Genomic DNA, 17,731 nt, shown 5'->3' with positions numbered 1-17,731 from the left:
GAGACATCAGAAACACACTCACGGTGACTGTACCGAGTGATCACTCTCACACGGTAACCGTACCGAGAGCTCACTCACACGGTGACCGTACCAAGAGATCACACACACCGGGTGACCGTAGCGCGAGATCACTCATAGATGGTGACCGTACCGAGAGATCACACATACACGGTGAACGTACCGAGAGATCACTCATACACGGTGACCGTACCGAGAGATCACACACACTCATACGGTGACCGTACCGAGACATCAGACACACACTCACGGTGACTGTACCGAGTGATCACTCTCACACGGTGACCGTACTGAGAGATCACTCACACGGTGACTGTACCGAGAGATCACACATACACGGTGAACGTACCGAGAGATCACTCATACACGGTGACCGTACCGAGAGATCACACACACACTCACGGTGACAGTACCAAGAGATCACTCACACACAGTGACCGTACTGAGAGATCACACACACATTCACGGTGACCATACCGAGAGATCACACACACACACTCACGGTGACTGTACCAAGAGATCACTCACACACGGTGACCGTACCGAGAGATCACACACACACTCACGGTGACCGTACCGAGAGGTCACTCACACGGTGACCGTACCAAGAGATCTCTCACACGGTGACCGTGCCGAGACATCAGACACACACTCACAGTGACTGTACCGAGTGATCACTCTCACACGGTGACCGTACTGAGAGATCACTCACACGGTGACCGTACCGAGAGATCACACATACACGGTGAACGTACCGAGAGATCACTCATACACGGTGACCGTACCGAGAGATCACACACACACTCACGGTGACAGTACCAAGAGATCACTCACACACAGTGACCGTACTGAGAGATCACACACACATTCACGGTGACTGTACCGAGAGATCACACACACACACACACGGTGACTGTACCAAGAGATCACTCACACACGGTGACCGTACCGAGAGATCACACACACACTCACGGTGACTGTACCGAGAGGTCACTCACACGGTGACCGTGCCGAGACATCAGACACACACTCACGGTGACTGTACCGAGTGATCACTCTCACACGGTGACCGTACTGAGAGATCACTCACACGGTGACTGTACCGAGAGATCACACACACACACGGTGACAGTACCGAGAGGTCACTCACACACAGTGACCGTACTGAGAGATCACACACACATTCACGGTGACTGTACCGAGAGATCACACACACGGTGACCGTACCGAGAGATCACACACACACTCACGGTGACTGTACCGAGAGGTCACTCACACGGTGACCGTGCCGAGACATCAGACACACACTCACGGTGACTGTACCGAGTGATCACTCTCACACGGTGACCGTACTGAGAGATCACTCACACGGTGACTGTACCGAGAGATCACACACACACACGGTGACAGTACCGAGAGGTCACTCACACACAGTGACCGTACTGAGAGATCACACACACATTCACGGTGACTGTACCGAGAGATCACACGCACGGTGTCCGCACCGAGAGTTCACACACACACTCACGGTGACTGTACCAAGAGATCACTCACACACGGTGACCGTACCGAGAGATCACACACACACTCACGGTGACTGTACCGAGAGTTCACACACACACACTCACGGTGACTGTACCAAGAGATCACTCACACACGGTGACCATACCGAGAGATCACACACACACACACGGTGACCGTACCGAGAGATCACACACACACTCACGGTGACTGTACCAAGAGATCACTCACACACGGTGACCGTACCGAGAGATCACACACACACTCACGGTGACTGTACCGAGAGGTCACTCACACGGTGACCGTACCGAGAGATCTCTCACACGGTGACCGTGCCGAGAGATCACTCACACACTCACGGTGACCATACCGAGAGATCACACACACGGTGACCGTACCAAGAGATCACTCACACACTCACGGTGACTGTACCGAGAGATCACTCACACACTCACGGTGATTGTAATGAGAGGTCACTCACACAGTGACTGTACCGAGAGAGACACACACACACGGTGATTGTACCGAGAGATCACTCACACACACGGTGACCGTACCAAGAGGTCACTCACACACACGGTGACTGTACCGAGAGACACACACACACACGGTGACCGTACCGAGAGGTCACTCACACACACGGTGACTGTACCGAGAGACACACACACACACTGTGACTGTACCGAGAGACACACACACACACTGTGACCGTACCGAGAGGTCACTCACACACGGTGACCGTACCGAGAGATCACTGACACGGGGACCGTACTGAGATGTCACATGCACGGTGACTGTACTGAATGGAGATAGTGGATGGTGGGTCCACCTTAATTCCATATCAAACCTGTAAAGAATGGAGGTCCTGTGTCGACCATATTTGCATTGGTCCTCCACTCCGAAGGGCAGGATAGCTGTGGTTATCATCTCATCATGACCAAGTTTATGCTTTGAGTTAGGAATATTTCAATATATTAAATAGAAATTAAATCATTTGTATACTTTAAATTACCCTAGTAATGAAGAACTATTAAAGTAAATTAAACAAACTCATTAGACAACTTCTGGATGCCTTTGGTGTGTAGAAGCAATGAGTGACAATGCCCAGGATACATGTTACACACTGACACACGTTGAGTGTAGAAACGTTCCTTAACCCAGTGTACATCAGCCCTTGCTCATTGGTGAGGAGCTGATAAGTAATCCTGTGACCAGGTCTGGGGCAAGTTGAGAGGTCTCTGATATCTCTGGTGCTCCTGGACAAGGTGAGAGGATTGTGGTCCCTCCAGGGGTCCTGGGAAGGGTGAAGAGTCTGTGGTATCCCTGGAGGTCTGAGGTAGGATGAGGGATTTACAGGTGTCTGTGGGGATCCAGTGAAGGGACAGAGTTCGCGGGGGGTGGTCTGTGGTATCTTCGGTGGTCCTGGGCAGTGAGGGCTGGTATCACACTGCTCAATCTGATGTTTCTGTGGAGTCTGTCACTGAGCACTTCATGGCTTCTGTCCCTACGTGAGTCGCATCCCAATCACATAGGAATAAAAAGCCATAGAGCACAGCAGTGAGTCCATCTTCATTACTGTCAGCATTAACTGCTTTCTTCAGTTTGTGTTCTTTCCTGTCTGACAGTAGTCATTTCACATGACAACATTTCAATCTGATCAAACAGATAAAAGTGAGATCCATCGGAGATTCATTGCTGGTGTCAGGCCCCCTGGGCAGAGTCGGCACTGCAGAAACCACCCTGAGTACAGGGCAACTGATGTCAGGCCCCCTGGGCAGAGTCGGCACTGCAGAAACCACCCTGAGTACAGGGCAACTGATGTCAGGCCCCCTGGGCAGAGTCGGCACTGCAGAAACCACCCTGAGTACAGGGCAACTGATGTCAGGCCCCCTGGGCAGAGTCGGCACTGCAGAAACCACCCTGAGTACAGGGCAACTGATGTCAGGCCCCCTGGGCAGAGTCGGCACTGCAGAAACCACCCTGAGTACAGGGCAACTGATGTCAGGCCCCCTGGGCAGAGTCGGCACTGCAGAAACCACCCTGAGTACAGGGCAACTGATGTCAGGCCCCCTGGGCAGAGTCGGCACTGCAGAAACCACCCTGAGTACAGGGCAACTGATGTCAGGCCCCCTGGGCAGAGTCGGCACTGCAGAAACCACCCTGAGTACAGGGCAACTGATGTCAGGCCCCCTGGGCAGAGTCGGCACTGCAGAAACCACCCTGAGTACAGGGCAACTGATGTCAGGCCCCCTGGGCAGAGTCGGCACTGCAGAAACCACCCTGAGTACAGGGCAACTGATGTCAGGCCCCCTGGGCAGAGTCGGCACTGCAGAAACCACCCTGAGTACAGGGCAACTGATGTCAGGCCCCCTGGGCAGAGTCGGCACTGCAGAAACCACCCTGAGTACAGGGCAACTGATGTCAGGCCCCCTGGGCAGAGTCGGCACTGCAGAAACCACCCTGAGTACAGGGCAACTGATGTCAGGCCCCCTGGGCAGAGTCGGCACTGCAGAAACCACCCTGAGTACAGGGCAACTGATGTCAGGCTCCCTGGGCAGAGTCGGCACTGCAGAAACCACCCTGAGTACAGGGCAACTGATGTCAGGCCCCCTGGGCAGAGTCGGCACTGCAGAAACCACCCTGAGTACAGGGCAACTGATGTCAGGCCCCCTGGGCAGAGTCGGCACTGCAGAAACCACCCTGAGTACAGGGCAACTGATGTCAGGCTCCCTGGGCAGAGTCGGCACTGCAGAAACCACCCTGAGTACAGGGCAACTGATGTCAGGCCCCCTGGGCAGAGTCGGCACTGCAGAAACCACCCTGAGTACAGGGCAACTGATGTCAGGCCCCCTGGGCAGAGTCGGCACTGCAGAAACCACCCTGAGTACAGGGCAACTGAAACTAATCAGTATCTAAACTGTGAGAAACAAGCTCCTGAATGCCATGGGGACAAAGTTCTAAGTTACATTTTAAAGAAATAAATATTCAGTAATCCTACCAAATGCCTTTGTGAGCCTAGCCAACAGGAGGCAGGGCTGTCATTTGGAGCAGAGGTGAGGGAGAATTCAGAGTGTCAAAGCTGGAAAAATGGAGCTGCCGAGGCCCCTGCCTTCCGCTTGCTGGACTGGGGTGCATAAGCCCTTGTAGTTTAATTTTCCTATGCTTGCTTGTATTTTTATATAATGTAATCACCTATATACATGGAACTGTTCAGTGACTTTTCCTGTAATTATGGTGCAATTGCTTTTGTATTTTTTCAGGATGTTTCTTAGTTTTCGGTTGCAGGTGTCAAATGTCACTTGAATCTGGCTACTTTACAGGTCTGTTGTCATCACTGGGAGTTTGTTATCTCAAGTCTGAGTATGAGACTCCATGGCTGCTTTTTCCCTCGTCTTTTTCTTTGCTCTCTTGGCTCCTCTTTCTTGTTCATTTTCCTCTCATGTAATAATGAATAGAATCATTGTAAACAATGAGTTTTATGCCTCATTCTTGACTTCTGAAGAACCTTTAGATCATAAAATATCAGGATCCAACATAGTACCACTCAGTCCGAAGCGCCGATGGGTAAAATGGTATTAGATGTCAGGCAGTCCCTGCTCTGTTATGCTGTTCGTCCAAAGGACAGAGCAATGGGGTAGCAGGACATCTAACCAACACACAGGACAGATATACAATCATCTTTGTCACTGCTTCAGCTGACCACACAAGCTGACCTATAATGTCATTGTACCCACATATGCTGTCAGTTAAAATCTGGACCATCAAAAGGAAATCTTGGTCATGAGAGGGACTAGAAAGCTGATATGAGGCAGGGCAAAGTGTACTGAAGGAACAGAGTGACATTCTGAGGTTACTTCAGTTAATCACACCTCCTCGCTTAGCCCACACACTGACTTGAGCAGTTGTGCTCAGTATCCGACATAGAGTTCCGAATGAGCAAATGTTCCTCCTTCACAGAACTTTGGGCCACAGTGCTGTACTGAACTAATGAAGGCAATCACTTCTGTCTGTACATGGTCCATATCCCTCCATTCCCTACATTCATCCGCCTATCTAACAGCCTCTGATACCACCACCATCCCTGCTGCTCCAAAGAAAACAACCCAAGTTTTCCTAATCTCTCCTCAGAGCACAGGCCCTCTCCAGGCAGCATCCTGGTGAACCCCTTTGGCACTCTCTCCAAAGCCTCACATCTACAACACTGGGAGAAAAGAATTGAAAGTCGTTTTCCAGTCACAGCCTAACCTAAAGCTGCAATATAACTTCTTAATTCTTCAATTCAGTGCCTTGTCAATTAAGGCAAACAAGCCATATGCCTTCTTGGCCACCCTATCAACCTATGCAGACACTTTTGGGGAGCTGTGGATGTGTACCCCAAGATCCCTCTGTACATCAACACAGTTAGATGTTGAATAAATTCCATCTGCCATTTCTCTGTCCATATCTGCAACTGATTTATGTTCCACTCTAATCTTTGGCATTCTTCTACATTATCCACAATGCCACCAATCTTGCTGTTATCTGCAGACTTACTAACCTCAAAACGGCCTGGCACTTTAACATGCTCGACATTGACCTCAGTATCCTCGTTGGTACGCATTTAGGACATCGCTTCTGTCCTTTGCCTCCAAGTGCACATATTCCATCCTTTTTCCTCGAGTGGTCCTACAAATTTTCTCTTATATCCAGGTTCCCCTGACTTTGCCAAACTTGTACTTCCTACTTCCTGGAACATACCTGTCCTGTACTTTGTTGAGTTTGTCGTTAAACACCCTCCACATGTCAGATGTGGACTTGTCCCAAAACAGCTGTTCCCAATGAACTCTGAATCTCCTGCCCAATACCCTCACAGTTTGCCCCGATCCCATTTAGTGCTTACCCTGCCCAACGCCCTTATAGTTTGCCCTGATCCCATTTAGTACTTCCCTAGAATGTCCATGCTTCCCTTATTCACAGCTGTCTTAAAGCATAAGGAGTTGTGATTACTGTTTTCTTAATGTTCCCTCATGACTCTACTCATTTCCTAATATGGTCCAATATACACCCCACCTCTTCTAGATCAACTATCCACGTATCATTTGGATGCACCTAGAAAATTCACCTTATCTAAACAATCTACTCTAATTAACCTTTGTAAGCTCCTGTCTCATGCTGTCAACCTTTTCCTTTCCCCAATTTAGAACTTAAACCCATGAACCAGATCTGTTCCATGATTAAGTTAAAACTAACAGAATTATTGTCACTGGTGCTAAAGTGCTCCCTATTGGTTGCTCTGTTACCCAAGAGTAGGTTGATTTTTGCCCTATCACTAGTAAGGCTCTTTATGCATTGCCTAGGGAACCTTTCTTGAATGATTTTAACAAAATCCGCCTTTCCAAGCCCTTAACAAGTCCAAGCACGGCTGTTCATACTACCTGCCACGGGCGTTCACTTTAGCTCCCCTGATGGCAGTCGACATCCCACCCAAGGTGGACTTGTACCTTGGACTCAATGAATGATACTCAGTGATTTACTGGCCTGAAACGGGATTCACTCTTCATCATTGTCAGCAACTTCAACCGAGTATGGGATTTCAAAACACTATCAGCATGTCTCCTGCCCCACTAGGGACCCAAACACTGTTGACTATTGCTAATCAACCATTAAGGATACCTACCGAGGTACTCTCCACCCGGCATACAAACAGAAGCTGGAACAGCAAGTCACACAGGGCTCGTCTGAGGAGACAGATGAGCTTCTACATGAATACTTTGAGTCAGTAGCCCATGTTCAGAGACAGTGGCCAGCCGAGATGGGCGTATCACACTGTCACAGACTTCATCAGCAAGTGTGTGGAGGACTGCATAACCAAAAAGACAATCTGGGTGTTGCAAAACCAGAAACCAGGAAATCCACTGCCCACTGGTCTGCAGCCTTCAAATCAGGGGAGCCTGAACTTCACAAAAAAATTGAGATATAACCTCTGTAAAGCTTCAGAGATGCCAAGAGACAGTATTAGCCCAAATTCAAGAGCCAGACCAGCAGTCAGTTTAAGCAGGGCTTATATGCCATATGGGCTACAAAACCAAGTCAGGCAATGACACTCGCAACCGAACTTCCCCACCCGATGGGTTCAACACATTCTATGCAGGTTTTGAACAGAAAAGAATGGGTATGTCATTACCCACCCCACCCGATGTTGCCTCTAAGATGTGTGCATGTGTGTCCACAGCTTTTGCCACCAGTGCACATAGGAATTCAAACTGCGCACGAAAGTTTGTCACCTCTAACTTATTGGCATTGTATACAATCACATATCTTTTCTGGTTTCTGATGACAACGGGGAATTTGTGATGATCTGCCTGCAGATTTTAGAGCTGGCTTATTTATACTGTTTTTATTGAAGAAATCATTCATTGCACACATGTTGTTGTCACTGGCCAAAAAAATGAACAGCACAAGCTTTTTGTGCACACTGATCATTACAAATCAGACGGAACATTGCACCTGAATCATGGACTCTTGCCAAAACACACGAGGTACATATCTCATAAGTTTAAAACACAAGCAAAGCGACAGCTCAAATGCACTCTCCTGCAAGATCAGTCCCAGCTGTGGGTACGTAATTCAGGGATGAAGCATGGGGAGGAATGCTCTGTTGTGAGGAGGTTAGTAAACCAGGGTGCATGGGTGTGTACAGTGCTAATGCTCTCCAGCTGACCACACTGGAAGCTGGGTATCCACCCTACCTCTTGCAGCCACTTCTCCACCATGCCCTTGGCCCGGGCTGGGACAATGCGGAGGTCAAGTTCCAGTCGTTCGCCTTCTGCTGACTCGATGTGGCTGACCTCCTCCTCTGCGGTGAAGGCGAGTTGGGCAATCCCTTCAAAGCACTTCTTGAGGTGAGGCTGGACTCGAAGTGGGTCCCTTGTCTCGGAGAGAATCTCCAGCAGTTCATCATTGGAAAGGAAGAAAAAGCTGGGAGAAGGAAAAAGGAGCCTTTTATGATCGAGTAATGCTGCCTAATAAAAACAGTACAAAACTGGAAATTCTAGTTTTCATTTACCGAGGGAAGAAGAGCCTTTTCTTTTCTAAATATTCACCGAGTCCTTTCTGAATGTCATCCAAGAGCGATTCTGCCTCCTTCAGTTTATCCAGTATCTGTGGCTGTGAGATAACTCTCATGGCATTGGTTTCCTTTGTTGCTATTCTCATTATCAGCCTCCTGGCGTGGCAGAAAACAGATCAAATGAAATGACCAGACCTTATACAACAGCCTTCCCAACTTTAATTGAAAACCCCCCCGCCACAAAACAACAGCGTGAATTTCTGTTCTTATATCGATTCTTCAAACACCGTTGCTTCAAAACCTTAACCCTTTACAAAAGGACAGATTCCCATATTCCTGCCAAAGGAAATGGAATATGATGAGCAGTAATTATTCTTGTCATTGACTTTTATCTCAAAAAACCTTTCCCAACTTCACATAAAATATAGGAGAAAATGCTTATTTTTTTAATGTACTTGGAGAAGTGTTCCAATATTTGCTTCTTATTATTAAAATCTCAGTCTGGCGAGCAACAGCTGGGAAATAATTAACAATTTACACAAAAGACAGGAGCTGCACATGGTAGGAATTTCGATCATGGTTTGAAGGAGGCTCTATTGACTAATGGACAACCTGCAAGGCGTTTGATGGGTGCATGTCTTTCTTTCATTTTCACCTAGCCTGTGTTATGTGGAGCTGACTGATTTATCAGTGACCAGTTCAGGTCTAGGCTTTAAGCTGCTTTTACTCTAGTGGCCCTAAGCCACAATTTATAGAGCATACAGGAGCAGACGGGGCAATTCTTCATTCCCTAGCACAGAATAATTAGAGTTGCCAGCTCTTTCTCTAAAAAAGATTTTTATTTCCCAATTATTAAAAACTTGCCAAGAATATTTTATACATTCCATGCCATTCTGAAAGAGCCATGGGTCAGAAACTCTTCAATCCTCAATCCTTCCTAGAGAAACAATTTTACCATGCAAATTGTATCTTGCTGAACATCACAGGTTATTACACCAGATCTATAGATTATTTCCTAATTATCTATGCCCTGTGGATTTTAGTGCACTATGAACAGATGAGCCTCATGTCATCACTGGTAGTAAACTGGTACAACACAGGAGACCACCTAGCTGATGCCTTCTGTCTGCAAGAGAGCCCCAGTTAGTACTGTTCTCCAGACACAGGAGATACTGTAGATGCTGGAAATCCAGAGCAACACGAACAAAATGTTGGAGGAAGCCAGACAGCATCTTTGGAGGGAAAGACATTCAATGAAGTAGATCCTCAATTTGTATCAGCTCTCTAATGAAGAGAAGGCCACATGGGGATTACTGGTTATGAATCTGCCTTCACTCTACCGCAACTGTCAGGATCTCCCAGTGGCCATTCATTTCACTTCAAATTCCCATTAGAACAGTCTGTCCACGATGAGGCTGGAGTAGCACTATCTCACATTCCATGCGACCTGATGGCATGAATATTGATTTCTCTAACTTCTGGTAATCACTGTTCCCTGTTTTTATACCAACCATCCACCACCTTCTTCTCTTTTGCCATTCCCCTTTCTGGTTACCCTCTAGCCCCTTCAATTCTCCTCCCCAGCCCTCATGACCTGCCCATCACCTTTCTCTGGTTACCCCCTCCCTTTCTCCCATAGTCCACCGTCCACTCCTATCAAATTCCTTCTTCTTCAGCCCTTTACCTCTTCTACCTATCACCTCCCAGCTTCTGACTTTCCCCCTCTCCCAACCAATCTACCTTCCCCTTCACCTGGTCTCACCTATAACCTGCTGGCTTGTACCCCTTCCCCTCCTACTATCCTTTCATTCTGGCGCCTGCCCCTTCTTTTCCAGTCCTGATAAGGGCTATGTGGGATGGTGGTGTTAAGTTGATCTTAAAGTAGGTTAAAAGGCTTCCACACATGATGTTGTGCAAGACCCTGTACTGTGCTGTATGTTCTATGAAGTGCCTTGGTCCAAAGTGTTGTCTGTTTATTCCTCTCCATAGTTGCTGCCTGACCTGTTGAGGTCCTCCAGCATTTTGTGTGTGTTAGTTCTTTTCAACAGCTGTTTCCTCAAAATGTCCTTAAATATCTAACCATTTCATCTACAGACACAAGGGAACCTGGTTCCAAGCAGTGAATTCCATCTGTGACCACGCTGGGTGCAGTACTCGAAGTGATTTGCCAGCAACCCTTCTGTCAATGGGAACAGGTTTTTCTGAGGGATAGGCTGCTTCTCCAGCCACGCCTGGTCCAAGTACACACAGTGCTGGTGTCTTACATCCTGACCTAGCCAGTTACCTGATGCCAGAGCTGGTTCACCCATTTATTTTTCCATGAAACACATAATTAAATATTCCACAAGCAATGCAATACTCAAAGCATTTTTGTAGGAAGGCTGAAGAGATGTTATGCTGATAAACATAGATCAGGAAGGTTCTGATACTTCACACTTAGATCAACTTAGGGCTGGCCTGTCCAACACTGGTGTTCACTAAATCACAAATGACCACAGATGCAAAATCAACATCCAACCCAGGGGAACAGAGAACAGCTGGAGAATTTCATGACCTCCTCACACTGCACAATATAACCTGTGTGTACTTAACAGCCAGATGGCAATCACTCAGTTGGCTGTTACAAATCTGCATTGTTTCCATTGACCCCAGAAATAGAAAGCAAACTAATAACACAATGCGAACAAACACTGCTGTTGGGACTTGATATGTCAGGCAGTCTATGTGGAGGCAGAGGGAGATCTGATGTAGACTAACCAGGCAGAATATAAAGCATTGTTCCTCTAATGCATTTTTGGCTTTGCTCTGGCAGTGGGGGAAGTTATTAGTGGATAGGTTGTTGTGGGATCAGAAGGGGAGTTGGGTAATCTACAACGCAATGGGCAAAACACTGAAAATCCCAATTTCAACTTACCAACACCTCTTGAATGATCCTTTTCTCTCTTTTTCTGATCCACCCACCCAGGTTTTCCAACATCCTGCTTTCTTTCTTACACTCCCCTTGCCCTGTCCCATCAACGAGCTTCTTCACCTTGCTTCCTGGATTCATCTGCCCAACATCCATCCCTCATCAGTTTCCATTTGTCACGTTCCTCACATACCAATGTCTGAAGCCCTTATCTCCATTTGTCACCTCCCAGCCTCAGTCTCTAGCTGTCACCTCTCCTCCTCACACATGGCTTAATCTGCCCATCATCCCACCACCTCACCTATCGCTTTCCAGCCCCTGCCTCACACCCACTCTCAACACTATTCAGTCCATCCCTCCTCAACACACTCAGTCCTGATGCAGGGTCATGAATTTCCTTCCACAGATGCTGCCCGACCCATCACGTTCCTAGTTCAGATTCCAGCACCTGCAGACTCTCATGTATCCATCTCTATTAATATACTGTTTCTGACTAACACCAGCTAAAATTCAAGCTCAGAATATTAAAAGTCCATGCTTCAATCAAGATTATATTGTATGCTTGATAACCTCTGGACATTTCAACCAACAATGTACTTTGAAGGGTAGTTGGTATAATGCAGACAGCAGGATAACGAGCTGAAGCTGTATGTGTGTCATGGAGTCTGACTAAACACACTACCAGCCCAGACACAGACAGGGTCTGCTCTTCATCATGGTGTCTGATTAAAGATAAACACTGACCCAGACACAGGGACAGGGTCTGCTCTTTGTGATGGTGTCTGATTAAAGATAAACAACAGCCCAGACACAGGGACAGGGTCTGCTCTTCGTCATGGTGTCTGATTAAAGATAAACAACAGCCCAGACACAGGGACAGGGCCTGCTCTTCATCATGGTGTCTGAATAAAGGTAAACACTGACCCAGACACAGGGACAGGGTCTGCTCTGTCATGGTGTCTGAATAAAGATAAACACTGACCCAGACACAGGGACAGGGTCTGCTCTTCGTCATGGTGTCTGATTAAAGATAAACACTGACCCAGACACAGGGACAGGGTCTGCTCTTCGTCATGGTGTCTGATTAAAGATAAACACCGACCCAGACACAGGGACAGGGTCTGCTCTTCGTGATGGTGTCTGATTAAAGATAAACACTGACCCAGACACAGGGACAGGGTCTGCTCTTCGTCATGGTGTCTGATTAAAGATAAACACTGACCCAGACACAGGGACAGGGTCTGCTCTTCGTCATGGTGTCTGATTAAAGATAAACACTGACCCAGACACAGGGACAGGGTCTGCTCTTCATCATGGTGTCTGATTAAAGATAAACACTGACCCAGACACAGGGACAGGGTCTGCTCTTCGTCATGGTGTCTGATTAAAGATAAACACTGACCCAGACACAGGGACAGGGTCTGCTCTTCGTCATGGTGTCTGATTAAAGATAAACACAGACCCAGACACAGGGACGGGGTCTGCTCTTCGTCATGGTGTCTGATTAAAGATAAACAACAGCCCAGACACAGGGACAGGGTCTGCTCTTCGTCATGGTGTCTGATTAAAGATAAACACCGACCCAGACACAGGGACAGGGTCTGCTCTGTCATGGTGTCTGATTAAAGATAAAAACCGACCCAGACACAGGGACATGGTCTGCTCTGTCATGGTGTCTGATTAAAGATAAACAACAGCCCAGACACAGGGACAGGGTCTGCTCTTCGTCATGGTCTCTGATTAAAGATAAACACTGACCCAGACACAGGGACAGGGTCTGCTCTTTGTGATGGTGTCTGATTAAAGATAAACAACAGCCCAGACACAGGGACAGGGTCTGAGCTTTGTCATGGTGTCTGATTAAAGATGAACACTGACCCAGACACAGGGACAGGGTCTGCTCTTCGTCATGGTGTCTGATTAAAGATAAACACTGACCCAGACACAGGGACAGGGTCTGCTCTTCGTCATGGTGTCTGATTAAAGATAAACACTGACCCAGACAAAGGGACAGGGTCTGCTCTTTGTGATGGTGTCTGAATAAAGATAAACACCGACCCAGACACAGGGACAGGGTCAGCTCTTTGTGATGGTGTCTGATTAAAGATCAACACTGACCCAGACACAGGGACAGGGTCTGCTCTTCATCATGGTGTCTGATTAAAGATAAACACTGACCCAGACAAAGGGACAGGGTCTGCTCTTTGTGATGGTGTCTGAATAAAGATAAACACTGACCCAGACACAGGGACAAGGTCTGCTCTGCGTGATGGTGTCTGATTAAAGATAAACACCGACCCAGACACAGGGACAGGGTCAGCTCTTTGTCATGGTGTCTGATTAAAAATAAACAACAGCCCAGACACAGGGACAGGGTCTGCTCTTCGTGATGGTGTCTGATTAAAGATAAACACCGACCCAGACACAGGGACAGGGTCAGCTCTTTGTCATGGTGTCTGATTAAAGATAAACAACAGCCCAGACACAGGGACAGGGTCTGAGCTTTGTCATGGTGTCTGAATAAAGATAAACACTGACCCAGTCACAGGGACAGGGTCTGCTCTTCATCATGGTGTCTGATTAAACATAAACACCGACCCAGACACAGGGACAGGGTCTGCTCTGTCATGGTGTCTGATTAAAGATAAAAACCGACCCAGACACAGGGACAGGATCTGCTCATTGTGATGGTGTCTGATTAAAGATAAACATCGACCCAGACACAGGGACAGGATCTGCTCTTTGTGATGGTGTCTGATTAATGATAAACAACAGCCCAGACACAGGGACGGGGTCTGCTCATCATCATGGTGTCTGATTAAAGATAAACACTGACCCAGACACAGGGACAGGGTCTGCCTGTAAGATAAACACTGACCCAGACACAGGGACAGTGTCAGCTCTGACATGGTGTCTGATTAAACATAAACACTGACACAGACACAGGGACAGGTTCTGTTCATTCATGGTGTCTGATTAAAGATAAACAACAGCCCAGACACAGACACAGGGTCTGCTCTGTCATGTTGTCTGATTAAACATAAACACTGACCCAGACACAGGGACAGGATCTGCTCTTCGTCATGGTGTCTGATTAAAGATAAACAACAGCCCAGACACAGGGACAGGGTCTGCTCTTCGTGATGGAGTCTGATTAAAGATAAACACGGACCCAGACACAGGGACAGGGTCTGCTCTGTCATGGTGTCTGTAAAGATAAACACCGACCCAGACACAGGGACAGGATCTGCTCTGTCATGGTGTCTGATTAAACATAAACACTGACGCAGACACAGGGACAGGGTCTGCTCTGTCATGGTGTCTGCTTAAAGATAAACAACAGCCCAGACACAGGGCAGGGTCTGCTCTGTCATGGTGTCAGATTAAAGATAAACACTGAGCCAGACACAGGGACAGGGTCTGCTCTTCGTGATGGTGTCTGATTAAAGATAAACACCGACCCAGACACAGGGACAGGGTCTGCGCTTTGTCATGGTGTCTGATTAAAGATAAACAACAGCCCAGACACAGGGACAGGGTCTGCTCTTCGTGTTGGTGTCTGATTAAAGATAAACACTGACCCAGACACTGGGACGGGGTCTGCTCTTTGTCATGGTGTCTGATTAAAGATAAACATCGACCCAGACACAGGGACGTGGTCTGCTCTGTAATGGTGTCTGATTAATGATAAACAACAGCCCAGACACAGGGACGGGGTCTGCTCTTCATCATGGTGTCCGATTAAAGATAAACACTGACCCAGACACAGGGACAGCGTCTTCTCTGTCATGGTGACTGATTAAAGCTAAACAACAGCCCAGACACAGCGACAGGGTCTGCTCTGTCATGGTGTCTGATTAAACATGAACACTGACGCAGACACAGGGACAGGGTCTGCTCTGTCATGGTGTCTGATTAAAAATAAACACTAACCCAGACACAGGGACAGGATCTGCTCTTCGTCATGGTGTCTGATTAAAGATAAACAACAGCCCAGACACAGGGACAGGGTCTGCTCTGTCTTGGTGTCTGATTAAACATAAACACTGACCCAGACACAGGGACAGGTTCTGCTCATTAATGGTGACTGATTAGACATAAACAACAGCCCAGACACAGACACAGGGTCTGCTCTTCGTCATGGTGTCTGATTAAAGATAAACACTGACCCAGACACAGGGACGGGGTCTGCTCTTTGTGATGGTGTCTGATTAAAGATAAACACCGACCCAGACACAGGGACAGGGTCTGCTCTGTCATGGTGTCTGAATAAAGATAAACACTGACCCAGACACAGGGACAGGGTCTGCTCTTCGTCATGGTGTCTGATTAAAGATAAACACTGACCCAGACAAAGGGACAGGGTCTGCTCTTTGTGATGGTGTCTGATTAAAGATAAACACTGACCCAGACACAGGGACAAGGTCTGCTCTGCGTGATGGTGTCTGATTAAAGATAAACACCGACCCAGACACAGGGACAGGGTCAGCTCTTTGTCATGGTGTCTGATTAAAAATAAACAACAGCCCAGACACAGGGACAGGGTCTGCTCTTCGTGATGGTGTCTGATTAAAGATAAACACCGACCCAGACACAGGGACAGGGTCAGCTCTTTGTCATGGTGTCTGATTAAAGATAAACAACAGCCCAGACACAGGGACAGGGTCTGAGCTTTGTCATGGTGTCTGAATAAAGATAAACACTGACCCAGTCACAGGGACAGGGTCTGCTCTTCATCATGGTGTCTGATTAAACATAAACACCGACCCAGACACAGGGACAGGGTCTGCTCTGTCATGGTGTCTGATTAAAGATAAAAACCGACCCAGACACAGGGACAGGATCTGCTCTTTGTGATGGTGTCTGATTAAAGATAAACATCGACCCAGACACAGGGACAGGATCTGCTCTTTGTGATGGTGTCTGATTAATGATAAACAACAGCCCAGACACAGGGACGGGGTCTGCTCATCATCATGGTGTCTGATTAAAGATAAACACTGACCCAGACACAGGGACAGGGTCTGCCTGTAAGATAAACACTGACCCAGACACAGGGACAGTGTCAGCTCTGACATGGTGTCTGATTAAACATAAACACTGACACAGACACAGGGACAGGTTCTGTTCATTCATGGTGTCTGATTAAAGATAAACAACAGCCCAGACACAGACACAGGGTCTGCTCTGTCATGTTGTCTGATTAAACATAAACACTGACCCAGACACAGGGACAGGATCTGCTCTTCGTCATGGTGTCTGATTAAAGATAAACAACAGCCCAGACACAGGGACAGGGTCTGCTCTTCGTGATGGAGTCTGATTAAAGATAAACACGGACCCAGACACAGGGACAGGGTCTGCTCTGTCATGGTGTCTGTAAAGATAAACACCGACCCAGACACAGGGACAGGATCTGCTCTGTCATGGTGTCTGATTAAACATAAACACTGACGCAGACACAGGGACAGGGTCTGCTCTGTCATGGTGTCTGCTTAAAGATAAACAACAGCCCAGACACAGGGCAGGGTCTGCTCTGTCATGGTGTCAGATTAAAGATAAACACTGAGCCAGACACAGGGACAGGGTCTGCTCTTCGTGATGGTGTCTGATTAAAGATAAACACCGACCCAGACACAGGGACAGGGTCTGCGCTTTGTCATGGTGTCTGATTAAAGATAAACAACAGCCCAGACACAGGGACAGGGTCTGCTCTTCGTGTTGGTGTCTGATTAAAGATAAACACTGACCCAGACACTGGGACGGGGTCTGCTCTGTCATGGTGTCTGATTAAAGATAAACATCGACCCAGACACAGGGACGTGGTCTGCTCTGTAATGGTGTCTGATTAATGATAAACAACAGCCCAGACACAGGGACGGGGTCTGCTCTTCATCATGGTGTCCGATTAAAGATAAACACTGACCCAGACACAGGGACAGCGTCTTCTCTGTCATGGTGACTGATTAAAGCTAAACAACAGCCCAGACACAGCGACAGGGTCTGCTCTGTCATGGTGTCTGATTAAACATGAACACTGACGCAGACACAGGGACAGGGTCTGCTCTGTCATGGTGTCTGATTAAAAATAAACACTAACCCAGACACAGGGACAGGATCTGCTCTTCGTCATGGTGTCTGATTAAAGATAAACAACAGCCCAGACACAGGGACAGGGTCTGCTCTGTCTTGGTGTCTGATTAAACATAAACACTGACCCAGACACAGGGACAGGT

At 47.7% G+C, this 17,731-nt stretch overlaps 1 protein-coding gene across 1 annotated transcript in view; it reads right to left on the bottom strand.

The window, feature by feature from the left end:
* The window catches only part of LOC132403373 (dynein axonemal heavy chain 3-like), a 990,878-nt gene that overhangs the window by 778,153 nt on the left and 194,994 nt on the right, over positions 1–17,731 (bottom strand). Inside the window, exons 18-19 of the mRNA XM_059986790.1 lie at positions 8,585–8,743; positions 8,268–8,496 (exon numbers count right to left, since the gene is read on the bottom strand). Of these exons, the coding sequence (XP_059842773.1) occupies positions 8,268–8,496; positions 8,585–8,743 (388 nt within the window). The remainder of the gene's footprint in view (positions 1–8,267; positions 8,497–8,584; positions 8,744–17,731) is intronic.

The sequence above is a fragment of the Hypanus sabinus genome, chromosome 13 (assembly GCF_030144855.1).
Source record: "Hypanus sabinus isolate sHypSab1 chromosome 13, sHypSab1.hap1, whole genome shotgun sequence".
Taxonomy (NCBI): Eukaryota; Metazoa; Chordata; class Chondrichthyes; order Myliobatiformes; family Dasyatidae; genus Hypanus; species Hypanus sabinus.
This window is presented reverse-complemented; position numbering and strand designations above follow the sequence as displayed.